The sequence below is a fragment of the Triturus cristatus genome, chromosome 3_1 (assembly GCF_964204655.1).
Source record: "Triturus cristatus chromosome 3_1, aTriCri1.1, whole genome shotgun sequence".
NCBI lineage: Eukaryota > Metazoa > Chordata > Amphibia > Caudata > Salamandridae > Triturus > Triturus cristatus.
The window spans coordinates 353761347-353780409 of NC_140583.1; the positions used below are offsets into that span (position 1 = coordinate 353761347).

The 19063-nt window shown below is 44.7% G+C and overlaps 1 protein-coding gene across 1 annotated transcript in view; it reads left to right on the forward strand.

Annotated features, from left to right (window-relative positions):
* MPHOSPH10 (M-phase phosphoprotein 10) overlaps positions 1–19063 on the forward strand; it is a 169686-nt gene that overhangs the window by 115755 nt on the left and 34868 nt on the right. The window contains exons 8-10 of the mRNA XM_085644088.1: positions 9916–10026; positions 16856–16963; positions 17393–17626. Coding sequence (XP_085500214.1) covers positions 9916–10026; positions 16856–16963; positions 17393–17626 — 453 coding nt within the window. The remainder of the gene's footprint in view (positions 1–9915; positions 10027–16855; positions 16964–17392; positions 17627–19063) is intronic.

Genomic DNA, 19063 nt, shown 5'->3' on the forward strand with positions numbered 1-19063 from the left:
TCTACCTTCCTACGGCATTGCTGAGGAGGCTCATTCTTCATTGAGGGAGGGTACGAATTTTTAATTTGTCATTTCTTAATTATTGTATTACTGCTTTATCTCGTATGTTTAACGCTTGTTTATGAAGGGTCACGCCATGGGTTCTTCAATTTACTATCACACCCATTGCGGAAGTTTTTACTCCCCACCATGCTCACGACACGCCCCTTCCACGACGCCGGGAGGCTCGCCTGTGTCATCTAGCGCCGAGACACCATGCGACCGCTCGCACATGGCGCATACTTGGGGATGTTCATGTTAGAACTGCGTCCTTTACGAGATACCTGTACCTACACTTGTATTATCACTATGCACCTTCATTTTTAATTTTATCGTATGATCACCACGGCTGTTTAATCAGTATAGTTCACTTCGACCGCCGCTGAGTATCCCGAACACAACTTATTTTACCAGCATCACTCTGTCGACCCTAGGACGACACTGATCTCATCCGACACTCTCGCTACCAGTGTGTGTCGAGCACGTTCTTTAAAGAGCATGCCGAATTAGCACCATACTAATTATGCTCGTGCATGCTTCCAGTATGCACCCCGCACCGGTGTACTGGCACACGTGCGTCTAGCACATTTATGAGTTAGCACTACTCTATGGATGTGTGATGATGTTCGTTTTCTTTTTCTTCCCCCTCTCCCCCCCCTTGTTTTGTCTCCTTTAGGCTGAGAACAGGGCACAAGCACAATTACGTGTCCCAATTACCGTACCTATGTATTATAACCTATAAGAAGGACACATGGGAATATAGGGCGTCTTTTCCCCATTCCCATATCTACACTCTTTCTCACTGGTCCTGATGAAGCGCTCTAGGATCCATTAGGGACCAAAATTCAGCGCGAAACATGCCGACCCCATTTTACACTTAAACACTCTCGATACTCACCACACGGGTTGAGAGCAGCGGGATCTTATTTGTTTAGTTTCCCCTCTCATTCCAGCATTATTTTGCGTCTCCATCCCCGTGACATTTCTATCCTGATTCAAAGGACTTTTCAATAAACTGTTTTTGTCCTTTGGATCATTTTATCTTTCACTTATCACCACTTCCCGACCCACACGCCCTCATGCACAAATGCGGCAACTCCCAAAAGATCTCCTCCAGAGAGCCCCTTAAAACGGGCCCGTGAGGGACTGCAGCGCCACCCCCACGAGGAGCACCTGCCCAATGATGATGCTATACACTCGCAAGGGTGTGTGAGGGCACCACAAGATTTATACAGGAGTACTCTTTCTCTCCTCTTGGCACACTCAAGTCTACTTGGACACACCGTACACTGATTACAGCCGATTTGGCTGTTACATACCTTCCCCCTTTTCCTTAGGAACTGATACCACTTACATTGTTGTTGTACATCTGTGAATTGGTCAGATTGTACTGACATTTTATCTGGAATTTCATGCTGATGTAAGCATCATGTGGAATCCTTACTAAACACCTTTTTTGTATTTATTTTTTGCAGAGTTTTATATAGCGCGAACTTGACCCGAATCCAATCAGTTATCAGAGCGCTTTACATAGCACCAGTAGCGTTACATGAGGACAAACATTCATTTTTGTTAGGCACGGGAGATTAAGTGATTTGCCCAGAATCACAGGATATAAGGACGCAAAAGAATTTTGCATCTAACACGCAGAAATCCACTGAACTCTGTTCATATTTTAGAGCCTTCTACAGTCTCCTTTTTGAGTGAGCCTCTGTGGCAATATTTGTCACAATTTTTACTTTTCACCATTTCTGTTCTCTTCAATGTCTGGTGGCTCACTGTATCTGATTAATTAATTGGGGTTAGTACCAGATACATCTTTACCATGCCTCATACCTTAATCTCTCTGCCTCTATAGAATGCAGAATGAGGAATGTATGAGGTAATAGTATGTGTTATATGTATGTTTTCTTCTTGAACATCTGTGTTTGTCTCCACTGTCTTAAGCTGTAACAAATGACGAGGTGCAGCTTTTGGAAGACTCTGAGTTTCTTCCTGTTGATGTTCTTTGATCAAAAATAGAAAGTTACCTTCAGACTACAAAATAGGGGCCTCCACTAACTTGGCATAGTGGCATCAATTTAGCCTTGAATAATGCAACATACTTTTTACTTTTATATGAGAAAGCGGAGGCATGCATCACAGGCCTCCTTGTTGTCGAGGTTCTCAAGTACCAGGTTGTATCTATTGCCATCTTTATCTTGTCCAATATCATGCACTCCTCCATACCAAACAGGCACCTTCTGTTGAGTACAACTGATTGTATAATCCAGCACTTCAAACCTAAGGCCAAGCACTGAAGCCAGATTGCCCTCTGACTGTCATGAGTCTACTTGAACTACAGTAGCTCCCCGGTTCTGGTTTCATGTCTTGTCTTCCTTTCTTTTCCTTTCTGTAGTAGGTCTTGCGCTTCTTTAAGCGTTCCAGCCAGTAATCTCTGTCCTATCTGGCATATATAGGCGTAATGTTGGCTTCTTTGATGGTAAATGCCTCCGTCAATTACTTTTCATCTTGTCTATTCTTTTCAATTGTATTTATTAGAGCTTGTGTACTATAGGGAATTAATGTGCTTTACTATGACTGAATAAAAAGCAAATCAAGATATTGAGGCCCTTGTTATGAGCTGGCGTATCTCACCCAGAGCGATACCTCTGTGATAAATACCACAGCCTGGAGTTCCAAGTGTCTCTAGGCCCAGAATTAGGGGGTCTACAACTCTGGATTTGATAATTCTGGATCTGGACTCAGAGACACCAGAGCCTATCAGATGCTGCAGGAACATGGGCTGCAGGCAGCAGATTTGCTCTACCTTTGCTTGCCACCTGCAGCAGTCTGAGGGGAGAGATTATACTCCCCTAGGACCACACCTCACAATCCCTTGCTGACCCTCCTGCTGACACTTCTCACCTGCTCAGTGAAGGTGGAAAATATTTGAGTTCTTTCTCCCAGAATCTGAGAAAAACTCACAATATCCCAGGGTCCCTGTAGTTATTTACCATTGTGGCGAGAAAACTCAGAATCACTGGAATTTGATGCCAGAATACGTATCGTAATTTAGCCCCCGATATCCCTATAGTAAATTTTGGCCAACTCCTAATGAGGCCATTAGAGGAAAACATAAGATGGAACATAGTTAGAAACAGTAGTTTGGCAAGTAGTCATGTGGTTCAGTTCAATACATATCAATTGGTGGGTTTTAAGTTTCATGAAAGATAGGAATCTAGGTACAATCCTTTGGTTCATTGGAAGGGGATCCAGCAGGTAGTTACAGCACCAAAGAAGGTTTGATTCAGGGCTTGTGAGGTCTTGATTCGGAGTGTTCCTAAATGATCCTTTGCCTTTTTGTTTGGACATACAACAAATCTGACATCTATTCCTTACTTCTGTAACAAACCGTCCCAAGGTGCCTGGCCTCTAAAAAAAATATAAATATTAGATATATATATTTTATATATGCTATGTTTTCTGTTCGGTCTGACCAGTCAATTGCAGAGATTCTTATCTTGGACCCACTAGTCTCCTATACCATATATATACATAATGAACCCATGAAGCAATGAGGCCAGTACAAGTTACTTTTCAGAAAACGCAATCCAAGTCATTTTAGGCTATTTTTCACCTTGAACAAGATATTCCTTGGTATCCTCTACATTCCCCTGGGAACACTACAATCTCATCACGTGGAGATGATATGCCTAAGAAAATTCTTTGACTAGAGGGCATTATGCAGAGTTCATGCTTTGTTTTTAGGTCTCGCCTTGCTATCGCGTAAGCGATCGCAAAGCGAGACTATTGTAAAAGGGATTTTCAAAGTGCTCCCAAAAGCGGATTGCATGGCTAGCACGCGCACAATCACGCGCATCGTGCCGCCATGCAATCCACTTTTTGGGAGCACTTCAAAGGGTCCGTTCCCCCGCCTGGAATGCGCTCCCCCGCCCCCAAGAGCGCGCGCGCCACGCTCCGTCGGGCTTGTCTTGTTTTTCTTGTTTTTTTTAACTTTAAGCGCGAGGCGCGCGTGCAGCCAATGCTTGTTGTAATCCTGGCCGAGTTCTTTTCTCGCTGCATTACCACTCCATGCTCGTTCCAGTTCATGCTCGTTAACTAATTTAAATCCTCCACTTTTCATTGACCAACTTCCGGGGGATTTGTTCTTTAGGCGGGCGAATTTCCTTACCTCACCTTTCCTTCCCCTAGTTGGAGAGAATGATGGATTCAGCGCAGATTAATTATGAACTTTGAGATCTGCTTGTTATTTCATTGTAATGACTAGCCACAGCAGACGCTTCCTAGGCCGCCACACATAGCTTTAACGTACACGGGCGCTGCGCTTTGTTTCATGCGCCCGGTTTCATATTTACAACAAGTACTTTCAATTCGGCCCCTATTTCTTCGCCCACCCACACCGCCCTTCATGCTGTTTCACCTCAGAAGCATTGCTAAAAACCTGTGCCGCCAGAGCGTACATATCTGCCCTAACGGTGAGTTGCTGCCAGAGTGTTTGCAGCATGAAGTAATCACTGCTGCGCTCTTCAACTGAGTTCATGAGTGTCTACACGAGGTCTCATGAATGTAACTCTGCTTTCTCCTCCCCAGTGAACAACAGATTACCAGGGAATGCCGAGATAAGGGTCTGGCCGAAGTCTAAGAGCCCATGCACAAGCTGCATGCAAACTGTGCAACACAAACCACATAAAATATGATAGACTCTTACAAATTAAAAAAATATCTAAAATTTCTTTATCACGCAGAACCGTTTCATCTGAGAACAACCGATTGCTTCACTGTGGCCACATGGCCACTTGTCAGGACATATGCCATGGTCTCCGGACGTGCGCAGGCTGGTTGTTGTGATGGCTATACTCAGCCATTAACTTTTTCATAGGTGCTCGCGCTGAAGACTTCCAAATGGGAAACAAAGGGCTGTGCTCATCTGTTCCAGGGGCGTGTTTTAATGGCAATTCGTCAGTTCCGGGTAGGTCTTGCAGGGGGAGGGGAAGGGGCGCAAGTGTTTATTTCCTGTCAGACTTTGTTAGCTGAGTGCCAGTTAAATTATACAGAGTGCCAGGTTAACAACAGCGGCGTGCGCACTTTCAGGAACAGCAGGGAGAGCTTGAGAGATTTCATAATCTACATTACTTCTCCACTAAGAAGGCATGCACCTAACCTTTCACTCCTTGGGAGTGCATGTATTTACAGGCTGTCAACCTTATCTGTAATATCATGCCGTGCTTCTTCTCCAGGCAGCCCTGTTCTTCGACCGCCCTATTCAGTTGCATGTACGTCCATTCCGTTTTAAACCACCAGCATTTAAGGCACCTGGGAGCTTGCTCCTCATTGCTGTCACGCTTTACTTTCTGTTGCTCAACTGGCCAAACTCTATTTTTTCAATTGTATACACTTTTCGTAAGCAGCCGGGCGTCCTGCGCTGCTTATGAACAAGTTACAATATTAAAAAAATAGTGTTTGGCGAGCTGCGCCTCTCTTTTCTCTAGGAAGGCTCACCAAACTCTATTTTTTCAATATTACGGGGCATATTTACAAGCTCTGTGTGCCACTTTTGCGTCACTTTTCCCATGTTAAAAGTGACGCAAAAGTGGTGCAAGGGGCTTGTAAATCTGCCCCTATGTTTTTTCGGTGCTGGGGCTGCTCTCTGGACAGCTATCAATGTGGTGGGGGAGGGGCAGTGTGAGTTTAATAGTACCACCTGACTTGGTTCCCTGGTCTGTGTTGCAGTCTGCAATGGCTGCGGGCACGCTCAGTTTGCCTTCGGTAAAAGTTCTCCGGGACATTCACCGTCATTGCGTCCAAGAGGGCACTGCTCATCCTTGCCAGGGGGGAAGTAGGGGATCTCATGCATGCGCTGTGAACATTAGTTTAACACAAAAAAACAAATGACGCTTGACAACTTAAACATCGTAAAAAGCCTCCAGTGCTCTCCTCCGCAGCAGATATTTATCTTCCCTCAAGGAGCACCGGATAACTGTACTGGGAGTCTCTCCATTTGACCAGAGCTAGTTGTTGTTGGTTTACTTTGCAACTTCTGTTGGCTGTTGTGGCTGCATGATGTAGTGCCGTGTTTACTCACTCGTGCCTCTGCTGTGTGCGGTTCACAAAGCTCATAAACTCTGTGTATTTATTTTGGTTGGTCAAAAAAGGAAGTAGAACGCTTAAAAAGCAAAGAATTACTGCTCCACTCACATTGCACCTGCCTCATCGTAAGGATACAAACGATAGTATGATCTTTTACACATGTACATGCCATTCTCCACTGCCTTAAGGAAGAATTGCGTATTTCAAATAGGAATCATGAATGTTATATATTTAAACCATACATTTCTTAACAAAAACACTTTTCAGACTTCTGTACTGAAAGATGGGAACTGTGTCTCCCGATTTGTTCTGTAAATAAACCGAGAGAGAACCAGTTGAATGACGAGGTTAGCTTCGTCAAGCTCGATGGTTGATTAATACTGCAGTGCAAGAAGTCACTGATGACATGTTCATGCTGCTGTCTTTATCTTTACAAACACTGTTAAAGTGTTGAGCTGACTCGAGATTCATCTGACTCGCAAAAAATGTTTGTGCTAAGAGTTCAATTCTTTCATGAGATACGCTACATTGCAAGTGGTCGAGTAAACAGCATTTTACTTATTCATAGTGGTTCAAATTTAAAGGGAGTATTGTGGAAATCGCAAACAAAAGTTTGGGCGCAGGAATAAAGATAGTCACACATTTTAAGGGATAACACAATGCATGTTTATAGGTGCAAATCAGTTTGCATTCACGGAAGTGCAGGTAATTAAGTGGCCAGCTTGAAAAGCAAGCATTTGCAATGCAGTAGGCCTTGCATTACTGAAAGTTTGAGCTATTGGCGTTGCAAATAATAATGCAACACCAATAGCTCAAACTTTCAGCAATGCGAGACCTATTGCATTGCAAATGCTTGTTGTAACTTGGCTCCTGTCTGTTTCACCGAGACGATGCTGACTTTAAATTCCTCTCAATTGAAGTCAGAAAATTCTGTTTGGCTTCACCTTCACAGAACACCTACAGTGGTGGCTCACGGACCGCGATTGGGTCAAGGGCAAGAGCCTCTCCCTTCCCCAACCGGAGCATGTCGTAGTGACGGAGGCGTCCCTCCTGGGATGGGGTGGCCATATGGGAGAGGCGGAGATCAGAGGCCTCTGGTCTCCGGCGGAGTCTCGTCTCCACATCAACCTGTTGGAGTTGAGAGCGATCCGACTTGCACTGAAAGCCTTCCTTCCCTCTGTCCGGGGAAGTGTCTTGCAGGTGTTCACGGACGGTGGTATTGCAACAAACAGGGCGGGGTGGGGTCGTGGACCATTTGTCAGGAGGCTCTGCGCCTCTGGACATGGCTGGAACACCAGGGCGTCACCCTGGTGGTTCAACATCTGGCGGGCAATCTGAACGCCAGAGCAGACGAACTCAGCCGCCGGTGCATGATGGATCACGAATGGCGTCTGAACTCCGAAGTGGCGCAAGGTCTCTTTCAGCAGTGGGGAGAGCCTTGGTTAGATCTATTCGCCACCGAAGAGAACGCGCAATGTCAGCAGTTCTGCGCGTTGGAATTTCCAAGGCGGCACTCGCTCGGCGACGCTTTTCGTCACGAGTGGAGTTGCGGTCTGTTGTACGCCTTTCCGCCTATACCACTTCTGCCCAGAGTGCTGAAGAAGATCAGGCACGACCGGGCCCAAGTCATCTTGGTGGCTCCGGATTGGGCACGAAGGTACTGGTATCCCGAGCTACTCAGTATGTTGACCGATCCTCCGATACGTATGCCCCTTCGGGAGGATCTTCTGTCGCAGCAGCAGGGGACGGTCCTCCACCGAACCTGTCCAGCCTCCACCTCCATGCGTGGAGATTGAGCGGCGGCAGTTAATGCCATTTGACTTGCCTCCTGAAGTCTGTGATATCATTCTGGCAGCCAGGCGTCCCTCCACAAAGACGGTATACGCCTGCCGGTGGAACAAATTTGTGGCATGGTGCACAGCAAAGGCTGTGGATCCCCTTTCCGCCCCTCTTTCTGAGGTTCTACTGTTTCTTCTTTCTTTGGCCCGGCAGGGCTCTGCCCTGGGCACCCTGAAAGGTTATCTTGCTGCCATCTCTGCCTTCTTGCGGCTTCCTAATCAGCCTTCTCTTTTCAAGTCCCCTGTAGTTACACGCTTTCTAAAGGGCATTACTCACACGTTCCCTCCTGTCCCTTTTGTAATGCCTCAGTGGGACTTGAATCTTGTTCTCACATTTCTAATGTTCGCTCCCTTTTGAGCCTCTTCATAATTGTCCTCTTCGTCTGCTGACGCTTAAGACTGCTTTTCTGGTAGCCATCACCTCGGCTAGACGGGTGAGTGAGCTCCAGGCTTTATCTTCAAAGCCTCCTTTTCTCTCTGTTCATCCGGACAAGGTTGTCCTTCGGCCTCGTCCCTCCTTTCTTCCGAAAGTGGTGACTCCATTTCATCTTGGGCAGTCTGTCACCTTGCCCACCTTCTTTCCGCATCCTTCCAAAGAGGAAGAGAGGCTCCACCGTCTGGACCCAAAACGTGCGCTCTCCTTTTATCTGGACCGCACAAAGCAGTTCCGGGTGGACGACCAACTTTTCGTTGGATACGTGGGTGCTAAGAAGGGGAAAGCTGTGCACAAACGGACCATCTCTCGGTGGGTCGTTTTGTGCATCAAAATTTGTTACTCCTTGGCTAAAAAGGACCCTCCTGTTGGGCTGCGCGCCCATTCTACTCTGGCCACGGCGGCTACCACTGCTTTGGGACGGGGTGTCCCTTTGCAGGACATCTGTCAGGCGGCAACGTGGGCTTCGCTACACACGTTTGCCAGGCATTATTGCCTTGACAGCCAAGTCCGGAGGGATGGCTTCTTTGGCCGTTCTGTCCTCCAGGACTTTCTGGTGTGATCTTGGTTCGCAGACCCACCACCGGGGATGGTATTGCTTGGGTATCTATTCTAAGGTGAGGAATCTAACTAACGTGTTTCTTTCAGATGAACAAGTTACTTACCTTCGGTAACGATGTATCTGTAAGAAACATTAGTTAGTTAGATTCCTCACCGACCCACCCATCCTCCCCGTTCTGCGAACCGACATCTAGGGTTAAGGTTATCCTTTTCAGGCCCCTAGATTTTATTTTTGGCACCAGTGTCGGTCTTTGCATGGCTCTGCGTTCCTGGCGCGGAAAGCTATGTACAAGAACTGACGTCAGTGCGCGAGGGCGGCGTCTTAGTACTCCGACGTCATTCCGGCGCACAACGCCGACGACGAACGCGGAGCCGCAGACGACGCCTAGCGACGTGCAAGGGGTATTGCTGACGAAAAATCTTCCGGATCCAGTCTGACGCCTGGAGATATTCTAAGGTGAGGAATCTAACTAACTAATGTTTCTTACCGAAGGTAAGTAACTTGTTCTTCTGTTCAATATAGGCAGTCTATGCCATGCTACGGTGGGCGTGAGGGCACAATATTGTGCATTTATTTTAAGTGGAACAGCTCTTATTTCAAGATAATGGCTATCGCTAGTTTTACTGGCTCATGTCAGATTGTGATAAACCTATCTGACACCGATTGTACCTAAATAGAAGTAACCACGTTTAATAGCTCTAGTGCAAATGTTTTAGCCAAGGAGATCTGCTTCTGAAAGCATACATTAATTCAAGATGACAATACTCTTTACAGATAACAGAATCGATTTTTATTAGGTTGTGTGAGACCCTCTTTTGGTACTATTAATTATAGGTTTCCTTATTTGTTTTGACTCCTTTCTGTGTGGTTGAGAACCGCTGCTTTACTGTGTGGTGCTAGTGGTTAAGCTATTCTAGATATTGATTGCTTTTATGCGTTCTCAATTATTGCAGAAAAAAGCTGAAGAAGAAGAAAACCCAAAGCATGTGGAAATTCAGAAGTTGATGGACTCTCTTTTCCTAAAATTAGACGCACTTTCTAATTTCCACTTTACACCCAAGCCTGTGAGTATATGTTATTAAGATGATGATCCCATTGCCTCTAAATCTGATATTTACGTTTGTTACATTTTCTCTACATGTATATCAAATAATTATGCCCAATATACTAAGTATATTTTTGTACAATTTAAGCACATTTGGCACTTTGTCATCATGTGAGACCCTCTGGACAACATGTGATATTGAAAAATATAAATTTTAAAGTAACTTGGCCATAAAATTCAAGCCTAATGGTGGTAAACCTCTATGTAGCATTCCATCATCCGTTCCTCAGCTATGCCATTTCAAGGGCCGCCCATCCATTTGCAAATCAGGCTGACCAAGTATGTTAAATTAAGATATATTTGTAAATCTCGTAATCGCCAAAAAGGTCTCTTGGTCTTGGGTATTAGTTCAGAAAGAAAGCGAGACCTGCATAGATGTGCAGAATTTAAATATTGCGGGTAAAAAGAGATGTTTTAAGTTGTTGTGGGAACATAAGGTGGAAAATGTTATAGCAGAGCTCGCAAACTAAAGAGTCCCACAAGGAAAGGTTGATGATAGAGGAAGTTCAACCACCGCATCTGAATTTGCAAAGCCTGGAAATGCTAAGAAGAGAGAGTCCAGAAAAGTGAAGAGTCTGGATGTGGTAAAAGGGGCAAGTTGTTTAGAAATTAAATGGATCAAAGAGTGAAGGCGAGGATTGTGCACAGGATTGTGAAAGAAATTCTGACACAGGCAGCTAGCCATTGAAGATGTTGAAGACTTGACAAGTCTTTGCAAAAGTGTGGGGCACAGTTCTACATCACGTTTCACTTGTTGTGAGGTAGGGTCTTTGGAGAACTAAAGTAAAGGAGAGAATATTCTGCAATTGGACAACCCAGTGGTCAGACCAACCCATGGGGGTAGAGGTGGCTGAGCTAATGGTGATTTTAAAGGAGACAAAAAGATCAAGCATGTGACAAGTAATGTCAGGTGGAGCTTTGGAATATTGTTGCAAGCCACACGATTGCAGGAGAAAGTTTAAACCTTGACTATGGATGTCCTGGGTATTGTAAAGATGCGATTAAAATCACCTAAAATTATAGGAACCTTTTGAATGTGTGAGTGCGGGAGAGCCCTCACAATTTTGGACACCCCAAAATTCACTCCGTGTGAATGCCCACATTTCACTGGGTTGGAGACTGTGTTAAACCTCAATTTCATGAAGTAATGTGTCCCCACGTTAATGCACCGCCCAATGCCTCACAATATCAGAAATAGTCAATTAAGTAAATAGGCCCACTTTATAACTGAGTTCTAGATCAATTGAATAAATGGTTTTATTACAAGTTCAAAAAGAAAGCAATACAGAGCCAATGCCATAAAGTTTTCTCAGCAGTTCTATAGAAATGCAAAATCAGAAATTAGTTTAAGGCACCAAGAGGCCGTCAAAATCGGCAGAGTAACGAACAGTATCCCCAGTAGAGCAGGAAAGTTAATGTATCACCCCGCAGAACCACTGGCGCATCCTGTAGTCTTTTGGCCCACTGAGGCACAATCAGTTGAGAAAGGCGTTCCTCCATGGGGCCCATAGCCTTCTCCATCGTGCGGTAGATAGAGGTATCCACCGCTTAGTAGAACTCATCATCCCAAGGTCCTCATACCCATTCCCTGAGACCTGCAAGTAAGCTACTGTGACTTATCTAGCTATTTCCTGCTATGGCTAATGCAGCACACCACAGATGGGGGATAAGATCAGACCAGTGTCTGTAGTATTCAGGTGTTATCATGAAAGGTTTTGGCCCAAAACTATTTCCAGCACGCCACAAGGCAGGGGATATGGGCAGGCCAGAGGCTGCAGCTGAGGGTCTGTGGGAGCAGTCAAGAGATTTGGCGTGGGCAAAGCTGCACTGTAAGTTGGATCTGAGCCCTGGGAAAACTTCCCCCTTAGTGCCAAAATTAGGAGGGGTAATGTGCCTGGGAACATGATCCCTGAAGTGATCTCGCCAATCACCAAAAATAATACAGACTCCAGGAGGGTGTTAACCAATCAGGAAATACTGACCTTTACTCTGGCATCAAGGCTCCTAAGTGCTGCAGAGATTAACAGTACAGACCACGCTTAACACCCGGCGTCAGTCTCCAGGCTACATGTCACCGGTATTGCACGTGTGCGAACCTGTCCGCTTTGAAACTGACAGGTATCATGTGTCGCGGAGGACGTGCCGCCGGTGTAAGAGTGCCATCTGGCGGGCGGAGGACCGCACCGCGACGCTGCACAAATTAATAATCGGCCACGAGGAGCGGGTGAAACACTCCCCGGCCAGGAAACGATCAGCGCAAAGCGGCGATCCACACACAACACTTAGCAATGAAATAGCACTGGTCTCAAAACATATTGCAGATAGAGTAAAAGCACAACTTATTTGAGGCCGCAGCAGTAAAACAAGCATTTACAATGCAATGGTCTCGGCAATATTATAGGTAGAGCTATTGGTATTGCTCATTTTTTTATCATTTTTGTATCCCTAAATAAATGGCATTGTCATTTCTATTGGCATTAGCTTTTTTTTGCATATGTGATACCTATTGTATTAGCAGAGAGAGAGAGAGAGAGAGAGAGGTTTTGAAATAGAGAGTGAGGTAGTGAGAGAGAGTGAGGTAGTGAGAGAGAGTGAGGTAGATAGAGAGTGAGATAGAGAGTGAGGTAGTGAGATAGAGAGAGTGAGGTAGTGAAAGAGTGAGGTAGTGAGGGAGAGGGATGTTGTGAGGTAGTGATATATAAGCATAGAGTGATGTTGTGATGTAGTGAGATAGAGAGAGTGGTAGTGAGATAGAGAGTGATTGAGGTAGTGAGTGAGAGAGAGTGAAGTTGTGAGGTTGTGAGCTAGAGAGTGAGGTAGTGATGTTTTGAGAGAGACAAGTTGAGGTAGTGAGGTAGTGAGAGAGTGGAGTAGTGAGGTAGAGAGAGTTATGTAGTGGGAGAGAGTGAGGTAGTGAAACAGTGATGTAGTGAGGGAGAATGATGTTGTGAGGTAGTGAGATGTAAGCAGAGTGGTACTGTTCCTATTTGGTATGTACGTATAATAACCTTGAAATCTGTGCACGTTAAAAGCGCTGTTAAAATTAAATAAATCTCTGTGAAAAGTGCACGGAAATAAACAACATATTACAAATACAGGCTAGCCTGCCATTACTCAGCATTATGGCAGTGGGTGGAGGGGGGAGGTGTGCTGTGCAATGAATTGGCGCTAACATTAATGGCGGCAGCACAATCAAAATATAAAGTCTACGTAAGGCGCTAAATTTTCTATGCAGCACAATTAAAATTTAAAGTCTTTGTACTGTTCCTGTTTGGTATGTACGTATAATAACCTAGAAATCTGTGCACGTTATAAGCGCTGTTAAAATGAAATAAATCTCTGTGAAAAGTGCACGCAAATAAACAACGACGAAATGCACTTGCACATATTTTATAGAATGTGTTGGTATTTAATGAAGGTGTGCATTCTGATTTATTTAGAGTGCATTGTAAGGTATATGTAAAACCACGCATTAAACAGTAAACGGTACTGGGGCAACATTCCTTGGGGGGCGAAAGGCATTATAAAAGAACTGCCCCGGTCTTGGTAAGGCTCGCGCCAGACCTAGTGAGGTTTAGTAAACATGGTGTATATATAATATGTGTCAGGTAGGAGTTTACAAAGACAGCCATGTTCTTCTCAAACATAACCCACGCTAATGAAACACATTACAAGTAAAACAAGCGCCCAATTGCCCGAAACTCCGAGATATGTTAACACATTTGTAATTTCCAACTTCGAATGAGTACCGTAAAAACACATGTCATATACAAGTGCTCCGTCTGTCTATCCAAATGCGCCCTGAGCTGCACAACGCACTAACGTAACATCGTGAAAAGGAAAGTCCATCAGGCATAGTGTTAGATCAGAGCGGAAGAGACAGTCCTGAAGCTTGCAAAAGGCAGCTCCCCTATTTGTGACAATACTGCGCTTTCCATTTCATCCCAAACTATGCTGGAGAGCAACAGACAACAAATCACAAATTAGGAAACCACCATTTATTCTATTCAAAGAACACTCAAAACACAGAAAAATGTTGGGGGATTTCACACTTAAGAAGAAACATGTTTGATGCTTATGAACGTCACGTTCTCCCAACACCCCTGACGCAACCGTTTCTGGAATGCCGTGCTCTGGGAGGATGAACACACAGTGACACAGTGACAGCAACCGGTCAGCAGACGGCCTGGCACCCTCTGCCCCCACGCACACTCCCCGCTCGCGCCTCTTTGGAGCCGGGTCTGAGCGTGGCAGAGGTCGGTAGCTATGGCCCACAACGAGGATGACACTGAGATGGTCTCACACAGGGGCTGGTTCAACAGACCGCGCACGTACACGCGCACAGTGCTGGGATTCGTGGACACTGCGGTGTGTGCACCCTGCATAAACCACGCACACAGACTCCAGGATATTAAATGACTGCATTTTAATGTGTATTAAAAAATGCGCAACGTAGGACGCAAAAGGGTTACGGAGTCTTTGTCGTTCAAGATTCTGGAAGTTATTTTTTTACATATTTGGGAGTGAGATAGATCAGGAGGGGGGGGTGGCTTTTCACGTTCACAAAGTATTTACCATCCGCCCCCCTCACTACGGACTTGCGAAATGCGTGTGCCCGGCGCAGAGATCGCTCTTTTTAGGCACCCAAGAAAGGTGCCCTGCATTTAAATACGGAGGCACTTTCCCCAGTCAAACCCCACACAAATACCCGTCAATAGAAAACACACTTAACTACAAAAGAAAACCGAGTTTATTTCAATTGAACACACAATAACAAGCACACCGCTGCCTTTCTCCGAGGCGAAGCAGAAATGCCTCGGAGAAACGCAGCGGCGGCGTGTTTCTTTTTCTCTCCTTTTGCCATTGGCAGGAGGAGAGAAAAACACGCCCAAAAAGGGCGTGGCTAAAAAGTGGAAAGAACAGCACGGAACACGCCCCCGAATCTGAAAAAGACGGAGCCTATTTGGAGGGACGGCTCTCTCCTCCAATGGCTGGCCTCCGTTTAGGAAGCCAGCCAATGGAGGAGAGCCAAAAAGAGAGGCGGGCTAAATAGCCACTCTAAGAAACATTAAATCTCCGGACTTCCGGTTCTGCCTTTGGCAGACCGGATGGTCCTTCGACCTAAAAAGGGGGGATCGGAGCCGAGAAAGGAATATTCCGCACTCAGCTTGGCCTTGATTGGCTGCACTAAGGACTACAGCTATGTTCCGATTGTCCGTGTTTTGAACTGTGTTCCCTGTATCTCATGGGACTATTAGTTTTTCACATTTTTCACCTTTAAATGATAAGTTGGAAAGATAAAATTTTGTTAGAGGCTGCTATGATGATAAAGCGGAGAGAGAATAGCATAATCCTCGCCTCCGGTCCTGACATATAATTAACTTTCTTATCCAAAATGAAGTTTTGCAAGCTATGAGCTGCTAAGGTATGTAATCACAGTTTCTCGTTTTGAGCTACATGTGTTGGAATGTAACAGCCGCACAATTTTTGTTCAATGGGATATTTCCTTATTTCCTTTTTGTTCCTAACACCGTTTTTAGTTTATCACCACCAAAAAGAGAAATCAATGGCAATAGTTCAGGTTTTTTTCCATGCGTTTTGCAAGGGGTCTGAACCGCCAATCCATGCTTGCTTTTTGGTCCATTCTTTTATTGCTGCACAGTCTTTTAGTTCTTTAGAGCTTACCAGTGCCACATATTTAAATGAAGACTCTTCTACTGTTAGATAAACACTGCTGTTTTCCTACAACAGTTCATGTTTGGGTTACATGAATCATTTCTTTTCATCTGCTTTTTACTTAGTGCTCCGCATTTGAAATCTCTGCTTTCCATCTACGCCACCACAAGCCAACACTGATTGTTCTCTTATAAGCATCCTGCACCTGTTAGAGATCTTTTCTGTTAAACCTTTGGAGGTGTGCTACTTATCCTACAAACGTTTCCCTTTTGTAATAGTTGGCCAGTGAAATTCCCTGCATGCTACCTGTAAGTCTTGCTACTAAGGCTATTATTGATGGCTCCAAATCCTCTAAAAGAACTGAAATCAATATGTCCTTCACTTCAGTAAACTCAAATGCTTTTCCAGTCCCCTCAAACTGTATATTTTTGTCTTGTGTCTAGAACATAATCGTATGTCATTATTTGGGGAGAAAGTGGTGTAACATTTGGGAAAAGGTTTCCAGAGTCCTGGTCCATATGCCAGAGGTCTGTTGGCAATTGCAATATCTTTGATAGTCTTTTGGATTCCAGTCATGCAAACTTACTTGTGATAGCTATCAGCTAGTGTGTTGACTTTCACACTGTAGCAAAGTGTTTTCAACCTTGTGAAATTAGCATGTGTTCATCCTTCCCTTGTTTGCTTCTTCCCTGAATTTCCTGGTTGTGCTACCAGTGTAGGCGTAGCTAGATTCCAGTGGGATTACACTGTTTGAGCCACAGCGCTAACTCTGACTAAACAGAAAGAAAAGGCAAATAGTAACGAGCATGTGTTCATGACTGTGGAGATTAATTTTGTATTAAGTTTGTAAATGGTTTACTGGTAAGGTAATTGAGGCCCAGTAGTCCTTAAACTTAAATTAAATAAAAGGAAACATTAACTTTCTGATAATGGGAGAACAAAGTAAGACATTGCCTTAATCATTTGCTGTGTAGCCAACCGTATATCTAAAGTAGTTGAGTTTAAGTAGTATATTACTTCTGTAAAATGGGCATGTCCTATCACAAGGGATAGGTGTGTGTTCTGAAGTCCGTAATATGAATAATAATGTACTATTGTATTTTTCTCTCAAGTCTATACCAGAAGTTAAGATCGTCTCCAATCTGCCAGCGATTACCATGGAAGAGGTAGCACCAGTGCATGTCAGCGAGTCAGCCCTCTTGGCTCCTGAAGAGGTCAAGGTAAGTGCATTAAAACCCAGCATTCAATATAACTGTGCTAACATTACCACAATCAGAGCGAGAGTAGTAGGTAGTAACTGCTTATGACCGCACACAAAAGTATACAAAAATGTTATGGCGGAACGCTTGAATTAATGACAGGGATGTTTTTCACCTCCGAGTTCTGAGTGACTTCATAGACCACTCCGGCTTTGCTCTCATTGTATTACGCATCTATAATTCTATATGTTTTGATACAATGAAGAACCTAAGAGTGTCACTCCATGAGTGGTATTAATGCAAATGTATTCTGCACAGAAATGCATGTAGTATGAACTAACTCAGGACATCTTAGCAGTAAAGTGACTACCAAAATGGAAGGGATGTGCAATTTGAAAAGCATGGTTCAGTTTATAATTTTGTAAACTGATCAAAGTGTTTCTGCCATAGGAAAAAAACAAAGCTGGAGATCTAAAGGCAGATGCTGAGAAGACAAGCACAGATAAGAAAAGAGAAAGGAGAAAGAAAAAGCTAACAAAACGTATAAAACTGAGAGAGAAAGAAAAGCATCAGAAGCTCAAGGAGAAGATGAAACCTCAAGAAGGATATAAGAAACTAAGTAAAAAAGCTGCTGCAGAAAAATTAAAGACGCTAACGAAGGACGGAAAAACAAAATTATTAACCGTAAGACACTTTCTGAATTTTATGTATTGTAATACTTATAACGATCTGCTGCTTTAATCCTAATTACATCTGCTTGTTTACTTTCACAAGGCCTTCTCACCTGTTGTGTTGACTTTGCTTTGTGCAGTTTGTGTGTTGCTTGTGTGGCAATCCTATATATCCGATATATACCATCTGCACCAGTCCGCTATGCTGGGACCCCTAGCCACCTTCCAGTTCAGGGTAATTTCCCTCTTTACCAGTATTAGAGCCAGATCTAGAAACCTACTCATAACCTTAGTTTTAGCTGGATGGGAACCAGCTTAACAAACAGAGAGCCGGTGAGCAAGGGACCTCCTTCTGCATAATATCAGCCACAGTAATCGTGACCTCCTCCCAGTATTCCGTCAGGGCTGGACAGGACCACAACATATGGTATATCTCCACTCCCTCTGTGCCACACCTAGAACATGAGGCTCCCGCTGCCTGAAAGAGCATTTTTACCCAGGTGGGGGTAAGGTATGCCAAGTGTAGGCCGGGCCCAGGGACCACAAACTATGGCCAAATTATCAAATGCTCCTCCAGGACACTTCGATCATTAGCTAATCTCTGTTCCCCCCTCGATCAGGTTACCTACAATTGCATCAGGGAAAACGGCATATATCTAGCACAGCGCCGCCATGCAGTTCCCCCCCACTCCCTTCTCCCATCAGCCTTCTACTTCTGCCCCCATAACAATAAACCAGACCGTTCTGCGCATCCTCTATCTCAACACTCGCTCTTTGGCCAAACACCGGCTAGACATCTTTTTGCTGCTCATTTCTGAAAAACCAGATGTCCTTCTGATCACAGAAACCTGGCTTACCCAAGATTCTGCGCCAGACATCCTAGCGGCACTTCCTTCGGACTATTATATTTTAGCTGCTAACCGGCCCTCGGGTAAGAATGGCGGCGAGGTTGCCGCTATCATACACAAACACTACAAGATTACCTCCCTTACTCCTCTTGTTCTCCCAGAGGTGGAGAACATAGTTATTAAGCTAGATGCCATCACCGGCTCTGTCATTTTCGTGCTAATTTACCTACTCCCTCAGGCTATGCCTACCTTTCCACGCTCTCTGAGCGAACAAATGGCCAACCTTGTCACGAATTACGCAAGTGTCATGCTTATAGGTGTCTTGAATTACTTTGTTTAATGATGCCCTGGGTGGGCCACATGCCGCAGAGTTATTGGAACTACTTTCCAAACTGAACCTAGTTCAACACTTATCCTCCCCCACCCATGTAAAGGGACACACTCTGGACCAAATCTGGTCCTCTAACCTTACATTATCGGTGCCTACTGTCTCATCTTGCATATGGTCTGACCATTATCTAATCAACTTTACAGCCACTACTAACTCTAAGATAAAGACGGGGGGAGGCATAACTAGGAAATGGAGGTCTATCGTTAAAATG